This window comes from Amblyraja radiata, chromosome 11, assembly GCF_010909765.2.
Source record: "Amblyraja radiata isolate CabotCenter1 chromosome 11, sAmbRad1.1.pri, whole genome shotgun sequence".
Classification (NCBI taxonomy): Eukaryota; Metazoa; Chordata; class Chondrichthyes; order Rajiformes; family Rajidae; genus Amblyraja; species Amblyraja radiata.
In genome coordinates, this window is record NC_045966.1 from 10,278,298 (window position 1) to 10,295,370 (window position 17,073).

Consider the following 17,073-nt stretch of genomic DNA (forward strand, 5'->3'; position numbering starts at 1 on the left):
CTCTGCCTTAAAGGTATCCACTGACTTGGCCTCCCCAGCCACCTGTAGCAAATAATTCCAAATTCACCCCACTTGGACTAAAGAAATTCCTAATCTCCTTCCTAAAGGAACATCCTTTAATTCTGAGGCTATGACCTCTAGTCCTAGACTCTACCACTAGTGGAAATATCTTTTCCACATCCACTCTATCCAAGATTGGGTATGCCAAAGTTAGGCCCAAAAAGCTGGAGTAACTCAGCAGGTCAGGCAGCATCTCTGGAGCAAAGGAATGAGTGACCTTTCGTGTCGAGACCCTTCTTCAGCCCCCCCCCCCCCCCCCCCCCAATTCCAGATACCACTAGCCTTTGAGTAAATAATTACCCCCTTGGTCCTCCTTAAACCTTCTCCCTCTTGTTAGGTCCTCTAGTTTTAGACACCCTTGCCATGGCACCTATCTATGCCTCAAATTTATATACTTTGATAATGTCAACTTTCAGCTTTCTATCTAGGCAAACCAATGTTTTCCATGAAGAGAATTAGATACTCGCTCTCCCCTTATAACACAAGCCCTCCAATTCAAATTGTCTGAGCAAATTCTTCAGCTCATAGTCAAGTGGTTTACTGCAGTATATTGCCTAACTGAACAAACAAGTGGCTTCACAAGGGAGAAAAATAATATCTTGGGGAAGAAAACAATTTGCACACAAAAGAAGATTTATTGTGTTTTCAATATGTTAGCAGTTGTGCATCAGAAATTGTAACAAAGATAATACTCCCATAGCAACCTTTAGTTCTTTTTTGCCATAGAATGGAAAACCTTCTATGAAGTACGCAGTGCATAAAAGCCGATAATTCAGCTACATTTTACAGAAGATTAGTGTTGAGTTAAAATGTTATAATGACTAAAATAGCAGAAATGAATGGCAACAACTAATAGTGACCAAGAGGCCATTATATATGTGCCCCATATTCTGGCAGTACTGTAAACTAGAACCACAGATCTCACAGAAAATTAAAATCGTTGAACTCATAGAAAGTAAACATCTGTGTACTCTACTGTAATATCTACTTTCACTGCTCAATCTCTGCTGGAAAATTGACGTGAAGTAGACCAAAACAGGTCAGCATCGGGAAATTTAAATCAAAGCTTGCACTTACATGTTGATCAAATCAGGTTTCGACACATAGTACTGAGTCCCAGTTATCAAATAAACCTTCAATAACAATTAACAGATTTCAGGGAAAGTACAGAAACACAGACTGTGCCAAAGCACAAGTTACGACTTAAGACTGACAAAGCAAGAGAAAAATCAAATTGTTAGTATGCTCTCTAAATTTACATCGTCAATGGCAATTTTATTTTCCCTCTTGAATTTTTGGGGTTAAAAATGAGTGAAACAAGCCACAAGCATTTTCGGAGAAAAATACAAAGGAAACAAAAACTCATCTTCACGTATTAAATGTGCAATTGATCAGCCGCACGTCCTCTTCATCCAAAATATGCTTCCGATTACCTCAAGTGTCACACTTCAAGAGTAAAACTGTGTGATTCCCCAGACCAAAAACACACAGTAGATTTTGTATATGCAACAAAGGACTAATCTCTAACCTAATAGGCTTGGCAAGAGAGCTTTGGATTTCATGGGTGGTAGCAATTGCAACAAAAAAAACTGATGAATATGAATATGGTCAATGAAGTGAATGTGTTTTTTTTTTTTTTAAACAGAGAAGGGCCATATGCTGTGAATCACACTGCTCAATTATGGCAAAGAAAAGTATAGGATTATTTTAATGTAATTTAGGTTTAAGGATTTATGTTAGAATTTGAGAAATGAAAAGTTCCATAATTCTCTTCCAGATAAGTTACTGAGTGCAAATGCTAAAAGGAATAAACGTACTTCAAAATCTCTTTAGACTTTTTAAAGTGACATCAATTCTCGTTTTGAAATACTACATTTATGCCCACATTATTTTCAACAACTTTCGGGTCACATTAAAGTTTGTAACAAAAACAAATGAAAAAACGTAACAATCAGTCAGCATTTTAATGGGTTCTTATGCAGGGTTGTGACTCAAATGTTAGCCACCAAGTCTATCTTGTTAATGATGGTACCTGAAGAGTATTTAAGCATTTCCTATCGTAAATTGGATTTTCTACAACTGCATAACGTTGCATATAAACATTATTTAAAATTCTTTCGTTTTTAAGTGGGCAGGAGATGAGTGACCTTGCACTGTAGATCCCGAAACTGCAATAATCAATTAATCCACATAAAACAGGAACTATAATAGAGTTTAATGATTAACAAATGTTTAAATTAACAAACACCCGACTGGAACTGTCTCCACTCACCAGAAAATAATGTTCCATGGCACGTAATTTGTACTGAAGCACCTCCAAGTGCGCAAAAAATAGATACAACTAAGATGAAATTTCATTTACCACTTGGTTGCACACCAGAGCTTGAAAAATTACTGCTTGAAAAGTTGCAAGAATTTCATTGTCCTATCTGGGACACATGACAATAAACTCTCTTGACTCTTGACAAAGGTAATTTTTAACCAATGGAAAAAAAAAACCCAAAAAACTTTCAAGGTCTCCAAATTATATATTACAATTGAAACAATGCATTAGTTCAGATGGTTTCCAAATAAAGCATTTTATAATAATTTTAAGTTTCATTTTTGCAAACAATGCTTTAAAAAAAGCTAATTTATAACAGGCAATTCCAGAATGCTGGTTGTCCATTGGAAAGAAAACTCTTGGAATCATAATTGATGGTTTAAAAAGATTTTGTGTTTTAAGATAGTTTGGGCAAATCACAAACCACTTTGGCACATGTAATACATTCCTCTACTTGGGTGTAATAAAATTAAAAGTTAGTGCATACTTAAGCAGATGGTTAGGCCATAGATGAAACCTAGAGGCAAATTAAAAACTGTTCATCTTGGGAAGAGCAGGACATTAATCAGTGGTGTCAATATATATTAAAATGACAACATATGCTGCATTAAGATGGGAAAAATTAATTTTCAAAAATACCATTTCCATAACCTGCTTCAATAAAATGCAATACAGTTATTTGCATGTGAATTGATCTTGATGAAATTCATTAACCTGAGAAGTTAACTAATTCTCTCTCCACAAATGTTGCCAGAGTTGAAAACTTCCAGCATTTTGCTTTTATTTGTGAATGAGTTTTATTTTAAACTGTATTTTCATATTTGATGAATTCTCTTCACATGTTACACAATGCAAATATTTCAACTCAAATAAAAACAGCTGACTTCAGATGAGGAAAATGTTCTTCGTGACTTTGTTTTAAAAAATAATATTTATCCTAAAAAGATGCAGGTGCCAACATTTGCCCAGTACAACACTTTGGTAATTCAGTTTGATACAGCTGATTCTTTATATAGAAACTATCTTGAGGCAAATATATATTTAAAAATAACACTGGAGACCGACCCAAACATGGCAACAAGCCCTGGATTTGTCATTGTAGAAGTTGTGTTAGTCTTAACTAGTTTAAAATTCTGTTGCATAGACCTTGTAATCAGATGGAAGTGCTTCCCACCACCGAGGGCTAACAGAACAATCAGGACTGCCCCTAGAAAAGAAACGGACTGGCACAGAAATAAAGGTATCTATCGATCATCAAAAAATACCAGTGAGTTCCTTTCCAATGTTCTTTTCCTGTTCCATATTCCTCCAAAGGAGTACGAAGATACACTCACCTGACAATAGTAAAACTCTAGCCATGGATATTTACAATGGACTCCAAAGAAGCAGACCTCAATAATGTTAGGCCCACGTTATTTAAATAATGTAGTATTCCAAAGGCATGTGCAAGGTACATTAGTATGACTGACATCTGCATACGTGCCCTTCAATTTCTTATGGATTAAATGATAACTTTTATAGTTTTTGGTAGCCTTCAATAATTGCACGCACACAAGGTATGTGTTCAAATTCAGGGCTGATAAACAAAGTATTTTCCTTAATGATATTCCAGAATTTGGAAGACAATACTTATTTTAAACAAAGAACAGCACAACAGGGAAATCTTTAAAAAGATGGCACATTAAATTTCTTTTGTGTGTATTTTTTTTTTACTTTCTATTAAGCCCAACCATCACAAATACCAGCTGTAAACATACAAATCCCTCCATATGGCTGTGTTGCATCAACCTTTTCAGAAGGTGCAGGGATAAGGGACCACAATTTCAACCAACAATAATAAGTGTTTTGTTTTTACGCCACATACAACCAGTCTTCACCGTGAAGGAAAAATAGACATGTGTAGGTGAATTGCAAATGTCTATGGGTTACAATAAATAGTCATAATGACATGTTTTGAAAATGCATTCTGTTCTTCTGAGGACAGTCCCCAAACAAGACGGTTTGATTTTACAACACTGCTTGGACACATGGCTCAACAGAAAAAAAAACACCAGGATCTTCAGATAGCTACAGTGGAAAATATTTGGGAATTTACTGATTGTAGGTTCGTTCCATTTCCAGGTTTATGCTTCAAACTCAAATCCAAGGCCAAGTTTATGACCACCACCATTAATATTCTTGCCATCCAGCAGCGCTGACAGGCTTACTTTAATACCTAAGGAAAAAGATGATCAGTCACATAATACTGAATCATATGCCTCACATTAAAAAATGTGGTTATTACATGTTCATCTATACAGGTACATTCATAAATCTAATAGTACAAGTCAGAACTTGGCGTTCTGGTGTCAGTGAATTTGTTAACAGTTGGATAAACCTCAGTATGGTTGCATTCTTATAGCATTAAGTAATATCTCATGTTCTCAATTCATGTACGAGTATAGAGTGTGCAACCAACCGCCTTGGAGACTGGATAAAGGGGATGTTATGCATAGAGTCAAATTATTTGCTGTGTTTAGACATGAGATACAACATGGAAACAAGCCCTTCAGCCCTTGCTGTGTTTAGGCGTGAGATACAACATGGAAACAAGCCCTTCAGCCCTTGCTGTGTTTAGGCGTGAGATACAACATGGAAACAAGCCCTTCAGCCCTGAGTCCATGCCGACCAGTGATTATCGCAACCACTTTACAGAAGCCAATTAACCTACAACCGTGTACGTCTTTGGAATGTGCAAGGAAACCGGAGCAAACGCACGCGGTCACATGGAGAACGTATACATTTTGTGCAGACAGCACCCGTGGTCAGGATAGAACCCGGGTCTCTGGCGCTGCAACGCAGCAACTCTACCGCTGCGCCCACTGTGTCGTTCATATTGTATTTGATCGATACAGAATTTTATAATTTTGAGGAGAATGCATGAATAATAAAAAGAAACCCAGTTGGTGACTCAAAGATTGTGGCAAGCATGTCAAACAAGCTGAAGGAAATGGTAGAGGTCAGTAGAGTTACAAGGAGACACAAACTGCAGAAACTGCTTTAGCAAAAAAAAGGGCTGGAGTAACTCAGTAGGTTAAGGTCATAAAGGAATAGGAGTAGAATTAGGCCTTTCGGCCCATCAAGTCTACTCCACCATTCAATCATGGCTGATCCATCTCTCCCTCCTAACCCCATTCTCCCCACAACCTCCGACACCCGTACTAATCAAGAATCTATCTACCTCTGCCTTAAAAATATCCACTGACAGCTTCCAAAGCCTTCTGTGGTGAAGAATTCCACAGATTCACCACACTCCGTCTAAAGAAATTTGTTCTCACCTCCTTCTTAAAAGAACTTCCTTTAATTCTGAGGCTATGATCTCCAATCCTAGACTCTCCCACTCGTGGAAACATCCTCTCCACATCCACTCTATCCAAGCCTTTCACTATTCTGGATGTTTCAATGAGGTCCCTCCTCATTTTAAACACAGTGAGTGCAAGCCCAGTGCCCACAAACTTTCATCATATGTTAACCCACTCATTCCTGGGATCATTCTTGTAAACCTCCTCTAGACACTCTCCAGAGCCCTCACATCCTTCTTCCGATATGGTGCCTGAAATTTCCCAAATGCGGCCATACCAGCGCTTTATAGAGCCTCAACATTACATCCCTGTTTCTGTATACAAGCTCTCTTGAAATATATAGAAACATAGAAAATAGGTGCAGGAGTAGGCCCTTCGCCCTTCGAGCCTGCACCGCCATGGCTGATCATCCAACTCAGTATCCTGTACCTGCCTGCTCTCCATACCCCCTGATCCCTTTAGCCACAAGGGCCACATATGTTAGCAGATTAACATTTTAGGAATCTTGCACCAGCATTCCCAAGTCCCTTTTGCACCTCCGATTTCTGGATTCTCACCAAATTTAGAAAATAGTCTACGCCTTTATTCATACTACCAAAATGCATGATTCCACACTTTGCTATGCAATATTCTGCAGAGTCCCTGCTTTCTCTACATCACCTGCCCCCTCCAATTTTTTGTATCATCCGCAAACTTTGCCACAAAGCCTTCAATCCCCTCGTCCAAACTATTAATATACAACGTGAAGAGTAGTGGCCCCAACGCCGACCCTTGTGCAACTCTACTGGCAGCCACTCAGAAATAACCCCTTTATTGCCACTCTGTCTTCTGCCAAACAGCCAACCTAATATCCATGCCAGTGTCTGCCCTTGGATCCCTCATCTTCCTAAGCAGCAGGTTACGTAGCATCTCTGTCGGATTCTTCTTCAGACTGATTGTAGTGGAGAGGTAAGGGGGAGAAAGCTGGAAAAGAGGTGGGGGCAGGACAAAGCTTGGCGTGATACAGGTGAGGGTGGTTTGATTAGCAGATGGCTGGTCAAAGGCTAAAGATACAATTACAGCATTTAAAAGACATTGGAACAAGTATGCGGGGTAGAAAAGGTTTAAAGGACTATGGACCAAATGGAGATGAGACTAATTTAAAACAAAAATTGAAGTTGAGCCGAAGGGTCTATTTCTGTGCTGTATAACTATGACTAAACAAGTTATACAAACAAATTTCAGATCCAAGGTGTAAATGTTGCATGTGGTAACGTCCCAAACAAATGACACCTCAGATCCATTCTGCCGTTTCATTTTATCAGCCCGAAGGCAGAGAACACAAAATTGGATGCATCGCTAGCATTCAGTACTTCATTCAGTAACTATCAATATAAACTTATGAACATATGAATGGAGTGATGCTGGAATAGAAATCCACAATGGAAATTACATGGCGACGATAACAAAATATAGTCCTAGCTTATCGATCTTGCATTGAAATATATTATTTAGATATTTTAACACAATAAGGAATTAGTGTACGATCAAATGCGTCTCACCTGGCTTTAGAATTTGAGAGTATCCTAGTCCAATGAGACTCGAATTGTTCACTTTAATCTGATTAACAAAGAAAGAAGTTTCTTTATAAAGCATTTCTCCCAAAAATCACAACCTTTAATGTTTTATGTTTTAATCAGCGCAACATACACTTTGGAATGCAGATACCTTCTCTCGGCCCAAATATATATACAATCTAACAAGACAAAATAATGAAATATATACTCACCGAGCATGTAGCTTCATCATCAATCTTGTATTTTGCTGCAATTCCGAATCGAGTATTGCTATTCCCAGCTGTCCAAGCGAGGTTGATACCAGTTTCCAGATTGTCACTGATTTTTTGATAAATGGAGCCACCAAATTCCGTACCATCGTTTCTGTAGCAAGGAACATGCATGTCATTTGAAGAAGCACTAAATTTATTTATGTTTTGTATAAAATTGCAGAAGCATTATCACCGATGCCGACCTATTTTTCTCCAATTGCACACTTAGGCAGCCCACTGTGTATTAAAAACAAAATTATTAACTAACTCCACGAACATCACTTTGCAATTTAGCTGAAACTAGGGTTGATTGCAATTTCATTTCAATTTGGAAAGTTATGGATTCAAAATACACCAGAGCTATAAATAAGGAGCAAATTAAAAGTCAGTATAAAGATCAAAATATTTTTTGTACACATTAGTCTGACCCAATGCTATTTTAGTTTTAGAAATACAGCATGGAAACTGGCTCTATGTCACACCGAACCCATGCCGACCATCAATCACCCATTCGCACCAGTTCTATTTAAAAATACAGCATGGAAACAGGCCCTACAGCACGCTGAACCCACGCTAACCACGGACCGATCACCCATTCACACTAGTCCAATGCTATCACACTTTACTGAACGAGGTGTACGTTGATGGAAGTACCAGCTTTGAAATGAGATGTTATAATTTGATTTTCGTAAGCATGCGTAATTAACCCTATTTTGAAGGTGTTTTGGGAATATTCAATCGTCTAAACCAAACAAAGATGATTAGGTTATTATACATTCCTCATTGTGGATGAGGAATATATAATTCTGACCTCTGCTGGTCATAAACTGCCTTCCAAATTTCCTACCATGCAGCAGTGAATATCCTTCAAGTACTCTTTTGGCAATAAGGCAGCTTCAGATATTCCGAGATCAAAGTCTTACACAAGCACATGCGATTCAACTTTTCATGCCAAAAAATGGCCAATATCTAGCATTCCATTCATCTGCTCCTCGTGAAGTACAGTCTTTACTCCAGAGAAAACAATCAGTAGGTTCAGAAGCCAAGAAACAGAGGCAGGGTCCACCCAGATACATGTTTTGGTAGCAACTTGTTGTGAATGGTTGACAAAAACTATTTAATCTACTTTGATTAGTCGGTTCAATACACACATTCTAGCCCTGGAAACAGTTCCCAGTCATAACTGTATAATTAAATTGTGCATCAAGGCTTATTTCAATACCCTTCTCATCCATTAAAAATCATATTTGATTATCTATTATATTAAATACTTAACATTTAATTACAATAATCCTTTTTTTTTTAAAGTTGTGAATACATTATATTTTTAAAGGAACAGGGGTTACTCAGACGGACACAAAGTCAATTCACATGATTTAATACAGCAGGCACCACCTCAAACCAAATGCCTTTATATAAAGACCGGGTCACCAAAGTACAATTACGCACTGTTCTGATCGCTACATTAGAAAAAGGTTGTGACAGCATTAGAAAGAGTGCAGAAGGCATTCACTGGGATGTTGCTGGTAAAGAGGGGGGGGGGGGGGGGGGGGGGGGGGGGGGGGGTACTTACAAAGTGTGGATAGTCTGTATTCATTGTCAGTGGAATGGAGGCATAAAGGTGACTTTATTAAAGTTTACAAATTTATGAAGGGTATAGATACGGTAGATATTTTGAGTATTTTTCCGAGTATGTGGAGGGGAGAGGGGAGGAGGGGGAGAGCCTAAAATTAGAGGGCACAGGTAAGAAGTAGAAGATTTAGAGGGAAACGGAGAGGAAGATTAGAATCTGGAATGCACTGCCTGAATAGGTGGAGGAAAGAGATTCTTTCACTATGTTTAGACAAGAACCTGAATCACCAAAACACTGAAAGCTACAGATCTAATGTGGTACAGCATTAGTGCAGTACAACATGTGGCATGGACATCACAGTCTGAAGGGCCTGTTTCTACGATGTACACTTTCAGTCCGATTCTGATGAAGATCGACTCAAAATGCTGGAGTAACTCAGCGGGACAGGCAGCATCTCCAGTGAGAAGGAATGAGTGACGTTTTGGGTCGTGTCCCTTCTTCAGACGGATATGATGATTATGATGAAGCCAACAACCATTCATTCCAATTATCCAACATTACACAAGAACATTTAATCCATCAACCGATGCAGGCAAAAGTAGAATTGTGTTATGCTTATGTCAAAATATTATTTTCTTCAAAAAAAATTTACAAAAGAAAATGTTGACAGATATCTCTACAGAAACACAGTAGACGAGTACCTACACATTTGTATGGAGCTGGAAGTCTTCTGCCTTGTATCCCACAGCAAAGTTACTCTGGGAGACTCTGGATTTTGTAGTTTCAAAGGTCATTTGATAACCTGCAAGCCATCCTTCAAACCCAACCACGACGGCTCCACGTATAGCTGGGCCAGCAACGTCAAAGTCGACGTCAACTCCCAAATTGACGTGTTCCCTCTTGTAACCAGACTTAATTTTTCCACTTTTCTTCCTATTTTAGGAAAATAACAAAACATAAAATAAACTGTAACTAATTCCATCATTACATTCTAAACCTTAGGTTCATCAATTATTTTAACTATATAATTAAAACAATAAGTTAAGTTTTCTCTCATCAGACTTCGTTACCAATGAATGGGCCAATAATTTTAAAACCACAAAATCAGTACAGAATCTTCAATGTTGGCTGCAGGGGGGGGCGTCCTTGGGACACAAAGACAGTCGGTCGAGGAGAGGAACTTCAGTTTGCTGGCCAAGCTGGTTGAGGGAGACAGAGGATGCTCTGCAGCAGCCTGGAGCTTACCTGGATCGGGGGCGTCCCATCCATCGAGTACATTGGCTGGAGTTTGGACTTTTACTTTTAGTAAACGACGCCAAAATATGGCGATACATGCACTTGTGAGCTATGCAACAGTGCAGTACATGCGTGACAATAAAGTACCATTGAGCCATGCTCAATCCACTACCAAATCTTAAAATGGCAAGGCACAAAAAGCTGGAGTAACTCAGCAGGACAGGCAGCATCTCTGGAGAGAAGGAATGGGTGACGTTTCGGGTCGAGACCCTGAAGCTTTGTCTATCTTTGGTTTAAACCAGCATCTGTAGCTCCTTCATACATATTTAAAATGACTAGATGTGGGACTCATGGACAAGCCAAGAGTCTCATTTTAGAAAGGTGATATTTCTATGAGCAGTTATTTATTTTTTTAATAGTCTCTGGTGTTCATGTAACTTTGATCTACAAGTTGTACAATATCATTGGCACCACTCAAGAAGATAACTAACTAATTGCTCAATGTACTATAAATGGTTTGAAAAAGCAAATGTAAAAAATCAAGTGTCCCCCTTTTCATGAAAGTTACATGAAGATTAAAATAATATTGTTCACAATATTTTGTCGTTATATATATATATTTTTTTTAAACTCACTGTCAAGTCAAACTGAAATGCAAGAAACTTGCGAGCAGAGAAATGCCACAATTGAAATCACGAGACAGTGATTGAAGTGGGCGGAACCCCAGCCTGCCGAGTTCTGCCTGGGGGTCAAAAGGGCACAGAGCACCAGAGGCCAGTGACGAAGAGAGAAGAGATTTGCGAGCAGAGAACTTGAACAGTAAATCAAAAGGACTGTCCGAAAAGATTGCCGCGAGAGCCAGAAAAGGCAAGCAGGACTGATTTTCTACAGACCCGATTGGCAGCCGGTTTTTCACCTGTTAAAGACCAAAACTGTTAAAGACCAAAACTGTTAAAGACCAAAACTGTTAAAGACCAAAACTGTTAAAGACCAAAACTGTTAAAGACCAAAACTGTTAAAGACCAAAACTGATAAAAAACTAATCTGCCAAAATAAAAGAAGGAGAAAATAAAAGGTGGAAAAGAAGTGTTTGGTCTGAGTGAATCCAGTTCATCATTTCGGGGTAGATAAATTAAATCCCTTTCAAGCGGGGAAACTGAAAAATATTAAAAGACTTGACAGTGAAAAACCGCTGTGACCAGGAGATCTGGAAACAGTAGAAGACTTAACAGTGAAAAACCGGGCGGGGCCAGGAGATCTGGAAACCTGGAAAAAAGACAGTTAAGTCAAAATAAAACATGGCTGATGAAGTTGCTGGAAAGTCAGCTGAGCAGCTCAAGCTGAAGAGGACAACAGCAAAACGGGCATTCTCTCGTCTTGTTAACAGCATCATTAGGAACCATGAAGAAATGTCTGAAGAGGAGCTCAGGAACAAGTTCAACAAACTCATGCAGGAGGCCGAAAAAGTCATGGAAGCCAATGACGATGTGGAGGCTGGACTCATTGCAGAGCTGGAGGCGGAGCTGGACACAGATGAGGAAACTGTGTTAACTGAACAGCAAAAAGCCGACCTGGCAAAGACTGCAAAGGAGTGTGAGTCGAAACTAAAATAGGTCAAAGGGCTCATCCAGGACACTCTATGGGCAAACTTTGGAAATGTTGAGTTATCCACCTCACTACAGACAGCAGATGGTGCATGTGAACTTGCTGCTGCCACCGCACCATCAAATAGCAACCAAGAAGCATATGAATTCATGCTTAACCACCTGCAGAAACTGGTAGAGACTGCAAAGGAGACGTACAGTCGGTGGAAACGTTGGGTCCCTCTGGATGAGCAAGAGAGCTTCCAGAAACACCTAAGAACACTCGAGCTTCTCGTCCCCAAACTGGTTTCCAGGAAGGCTGACTTCATACAGGCAAGAATAAAGAAGGACGCTGAAGGATTAGCACAAGCGGCGAATGCTTTCAATTATCCTTCACCAGCCATCAGACTGAGGCCCACGGCCCTTCCTAAGTTTACTGGAAACAAGCGTGACTTTTATAGATGGAGGAAGGATTGGGAAGCACTGCAAAAGCAAGGTGAACCCACTGGATCAAATGAGGTGAAGAAGGTTCAATTGCTGGACAGTCTGGAGGACAAAATTACAAGAGACCTCCGCCTCACAAGTTATAACACTGCAGATGATATCTTTCGTGTCCTAGAGAACCGGTTTGGAAATCAAACAGCTATTGCTATTGAGATAGTGGAGGAGCTTCAGAGAATCCCACCTGTCAGAGGACATCAGCCACGTAAAATAGTGGAATTAATTCAAGCTGTGGAAAAGGCGCTTAATGACTTGAGCGATCTCGGAGACACAGGCGCCATTAAAAATCCACTGATGACAAAATCAATTGAAACAAAGCTTCCAGAAACCCTTAAGAAGGAATGGCTGGTTTATGTAGCTGACAAGAGGAATGGTGTGGCACCAGAGAAACGGTTTGACAGTCTCTTGTCATTTCTCAAAGAGCAGGAGAGCATATACGAACAGCTCGAGCAACTGAGGGACGAGGAGCCGAGTAGAAAGGAAACTCGGACTGAACCAAGACATGCCAGAACCAAGTCTACCAAGTCAGAAAATGACCACACAAGTTGTGTAGTCTGTGGTGACATAAAGCATAAAAGGAAGCTGTACTTCTGCAAGCAGTTTCGAGGGCTAAAGCTGACAGAGAAAAGAGCTGCAGTAAAGAAGTTGGGAGCATGCAAAAAGTGTCTTGAAGTTCATGATGATGGTTCATACTGCAAACCTGCATATCTGTGTAAAAATCAAATCTGCAAGGATGAACAGACTCCTGAGCATCATTTTTATCTGTGCCCCAATTATGAGATGAGGAAAAGCAGTGTGGATCAGAGAAGGAGTAAATTTGGTCCAGAGGAAGATAAAGGCAAGAAGAAATATACAGTGGACCAAGAGGAGTTTTTCAGCAAACTTCCACCAGAGTTGGCAAAACAATGCCGAGATGTGTTCTCGAACACTGCATCAAGAGCCTTCAACACTGCAAAGCATCAGCCAAGCCTCCTAAAGGAAGGTGGACTGCAAGAGCATCCAGTGATTTTGATGCTTCTGGAGGTCGTAGCAAATGCTGGACAAAAGGTTGGGACATTAATTGACTTGGCTTCAGATACCAACTACATAACTCACAAGGCTGCGAGTAGACTGAACCTTAGGAGTGAAGACATCACGCTTATCGTCCATGGAGTTGGGGGGATGAAGGTCCACGTAGAGACGATGCGCTACCTTCTAAAGATCCGAGTGAAGACTCCCAAGGGCACACTCAAGTCGCACCAGTTAGTTTGTTATGGATTGGACAGCATTGCAGATGTTCAAACATGTGACACCACAGCAGCTGCAAAAGTTCTTTCCAGACGTCCCACTTGAGGAACTTGTGAGACCAAAAGAGATACATTTGCTCATAAGCCATAGAGAAGGTCAGCTAGCGCCTCAGAGGATTAGAACTGTTGGAGATCTCATTCTGTGGGATGGACCACTGGGAAAGACTGTTGGAGGTTGTCATCCTGAGCTGTTTGAGAAGCTTACCATGTCAGCCCACATGTCCAAAACACACTTCGCAAGATCAATGAGAGCAGCTGCTTTAAAGTATGAGGAGCTCACTGCCCCAGTCCCTGAGGAACTTTCACCAAACGGACAGGTCGCCGTCAAAGTTCAGAAGTCACGCACATCAACCGCCAATCGGGACTTCTTGGATTGGTGGAAGTGGGATAGCATTGGAGCAACATGCGAGCCAAAGTGCGGGGGTTGCCGCTGTGGAAACTGCCAGCCAGGCGGAAAAGAAATGACTCTTGCTGAAGAGAGAGAGCTCGAAGTGGTAAGGGAAGGCCTCACCTACGTAACAGGAGACCGTCACAGTAAAGACCCACATTGGCATGCTAGCTATCCTTGGTTGGAAGACCCAGCTTCTCTACCAAATAATAAAAGTACAGTGGAAGCCACATTTCTCAGGACGGAGAGGCAGCTATCCAGAGAACCTGAATGGAAAAGTGCCTACACAGCGCAGGTGCACGACATGGTGGACCGAAAGGCTGCAATCAAATTGTCCGAAGACATGATTGCAAACTGGAAGGGACCAGTGTGGTATGTGAGTCACCTTATTGCTCCAAACCCCCACTCTGTCACAACCCCAGTGAACATCGGAGACAAACCTGCGGGGTGCATTGCACAGTTGGCAATGCATGAGACTGCAAATCTTCCTTCTTTTACCCACCTCAAGGATGAGCAGCAAGTACTCCAGAAAGACAGCTATGTTGACGACATCCTCACATCTCACAACAGCCTCGACCAGTTGAGAATCATCACAGCAAATGTGGAACAAATCCTAAAAGCTGGTGGGTTTGAGCTCAAGCCTTGGGTTCTGTCTGGCCAAAGTGGGAGGAAGGAGGACAATGATGCTTTAAAGAAAAGCAAAACAAAAAGCATGATCCTACCAAACCAAATGCATGATGATGATAACAAGGCACTTGGTCTGGGCTACATTGTTGAAGAGGACATGCTCCACGTTATGGTGGGAATCAATTTCTCCAAGAGAAAGAAAAAGATGCGGCTTGGTCAAAGCCTTCTACAAGAGCAAATCAAAACTCAGACGCCAAATCCCCTAACAAGAAGAGAGCTTCTCAGCCAGGTAGCAGGGCTATATGACCCCATCGGCATAGTGGCTCCTGTTAAGCAAAAGGGAGCGATTCTAGTACGCAGAGCTTTCCAAGAAGCAAAAGAGGGAAGCTGTTCGGTCAGAGACACATGGGACATGGCACTCTCAGATGGACTCAGGGAGGATGCAATTAAGCTCTTTGAAGAGTACGTACAACTTGGAAAAGTCAAGTTCGTCAGGGCACTGACTCCCTCTTGCTCCGCAACTGAACCCTTGGGAATCACCTTTTCTGACGGAAGTGAGCACACCTACGGGGCAGTGATGTACCTGAGATGGGATTCAGACCATGGCCCAATTGTCAGACTTGTGGAATCCAAGGCCAAGTTAACTCCCTTGGACCACAGAGGAGACGCTGTTAAAGCAGAGATGTGCGGAGCAGTGTTCGCCTCACGCTTAAAGAAGTATTTTGAGCTACACAGTCAAATTCAAGTGGCGAAGTGGTATCATCTTGTGGATAGCCAAACAATCCTTGGTGCAATACAGCGAGAAAGCTACGGATTTCAGACATTCTTCGCCAATCGGATTGGAGAGATTCAAACAAGCACCAACATTCAGGACTGGCGGTGGATTCCTGGCCCACAAAACATCGCTGATGTAATCACCAGAGGTGCTAGCCCTCAAGACCTTGATCAGTATTCGGAGTGGCAAAATGGACCGAAGTTCCTGGTATTGCCTGTGAATGAGTGGCCAATAAAATCAGCTAAAGAACTGGCTGCCACTGCCAGAGAGAACATCAACAAGTTACAGAAGAAAGCTTTTGTTGCAGCACTATCAAGAGCCAAAGTAGAGAACCAAGAACCGGAACCAACAAGCCCAAAGAGACCACCTGCAGGGTCAGCTATTCAGAACCTTGTTGATGTCAAGCGGTTCAGCATTCTAACTCGACTGATCAAGACAGTTGCATGGATTTGGAGAGCAGCGAAGAGGTTTCTTAGCAAGAACAAAGCTCTAAACAATCCAAAGTGGGAGGCCATCTCTTTGACAGGGGTCATTACAGTAAGAGAACGAGAAAATGCTCTAAAAGACATTTTTTGTGCTGCGCAATTGGGCACAACTTTCCCAAGCACCACAACAGATCGACTGGTAGCCTATAAAGACCAAGATTCTGGGCTGATGGTTTGTGGTGGCAGAGTGCAGAGCTTTGAAGAGGATAAAGTTGCTGTTCCCATCCTACCCGTTGATGCCTGGGTGTCCATGCTGCTAGCTCGGGAGGCTCACAGGGAGAGTCATGACGGAGTGGCTGGGACCTTGCTTAAAATGAGGAAAAAGGCTTGGGTCATAAAAGGAAGGAGAATTGCTCAAAAAGTTGTTGATCACTGCATAATCTGCAAGAAAGCAAAAGCAAAGAAATGTCAACAAGTAATGAGTGATCTGCCGCCTGAAAGAACTGAACCTGCTGCTCCTTTTGAGTTTACAACAGTAGACCTCTTTGGACCCTACCACGTACACGATGACGTCAAGAAGAGGGTAAAACTCAAAGTCTGGGGAGTTGTCTTACTTCCAGTAGAAGAACAAGACAAAAATGCATCAGGTGACTAAGTTCAAACCCCCATTCAAAGTTTGACTTTAAAGCGTCGATCTCCCAAGTGGTTCCATTGGAAGATCGAGTGGGAGGTGTCAAGTCAAACTGAAATGCAAGAAACTTGCGAGCAGAGAAATGCCACAATTGAAATCACGAGACAGTGATTGAAGTGGGCGGAACCCCAGCCTGCCGAGTTCTGCCTGGGGGTCAAAAGGGCACAGAGCACCAGAGGCCAGTGACGAAGAGAGAAGAGATTTGCGAGCAGAGAACTTGAACAGTAAATCAAAAGGACTGTCCGAAAAGATTGCCGCGAGAGCCAGAAAAGGCAAGCAGGACTGATTTTCTACAGACCCGATTGGCAGCCGGTTTTTCACCTGTTAAAGACCAAAACTGTTAAAGACCAAAACTGTTAAAGACCAAAACTGTTAAAGACCAAAACTGTTAAAGACCAAAACTGTTAAAGACCAAAACTGATAAAGACCAAAACTGATAAAAACTAATCTGCCAAAA

General features: G+C 41.2%; 1 protein-coding gene across 1 annotated transcript in view; it reads right to left on the minus strand.

Annotated features, from left to right (window-relative positions):
* Nucleotides 1–675: 675 nt before the first annotated feature.
* Nucleotides 676–17,073, minus strand: part of LOC116978269 (voltage-dependent anion-selective channel protein 1-like) — a 28,983-nt gene continuing 12,585 nt past the window's right edge. Inside the window, exons 6-9 of the mRNA XM_033029290.1 lie at nt 9,810–10,037; nt 7,493–7,643; nt 7,266–7,323; nt 676–4,598 (exon numbers count right to left, since the gene is read on the minus strand). Coding sequence (XP_032885181.1) covers nt 4,507–4,598; nt 7,266–7,323; nt 7,493–7,643; nt 9,810–10,037 — 529 coding nt within the window. The 3' untranslated portion in view covers nt 676–4,506. The remainder of the gene's footprint in view (nt 4,599–7,265; nt 7,324–7,492; nt 7,644–9,809; nt 10,038–17,073) is intronic.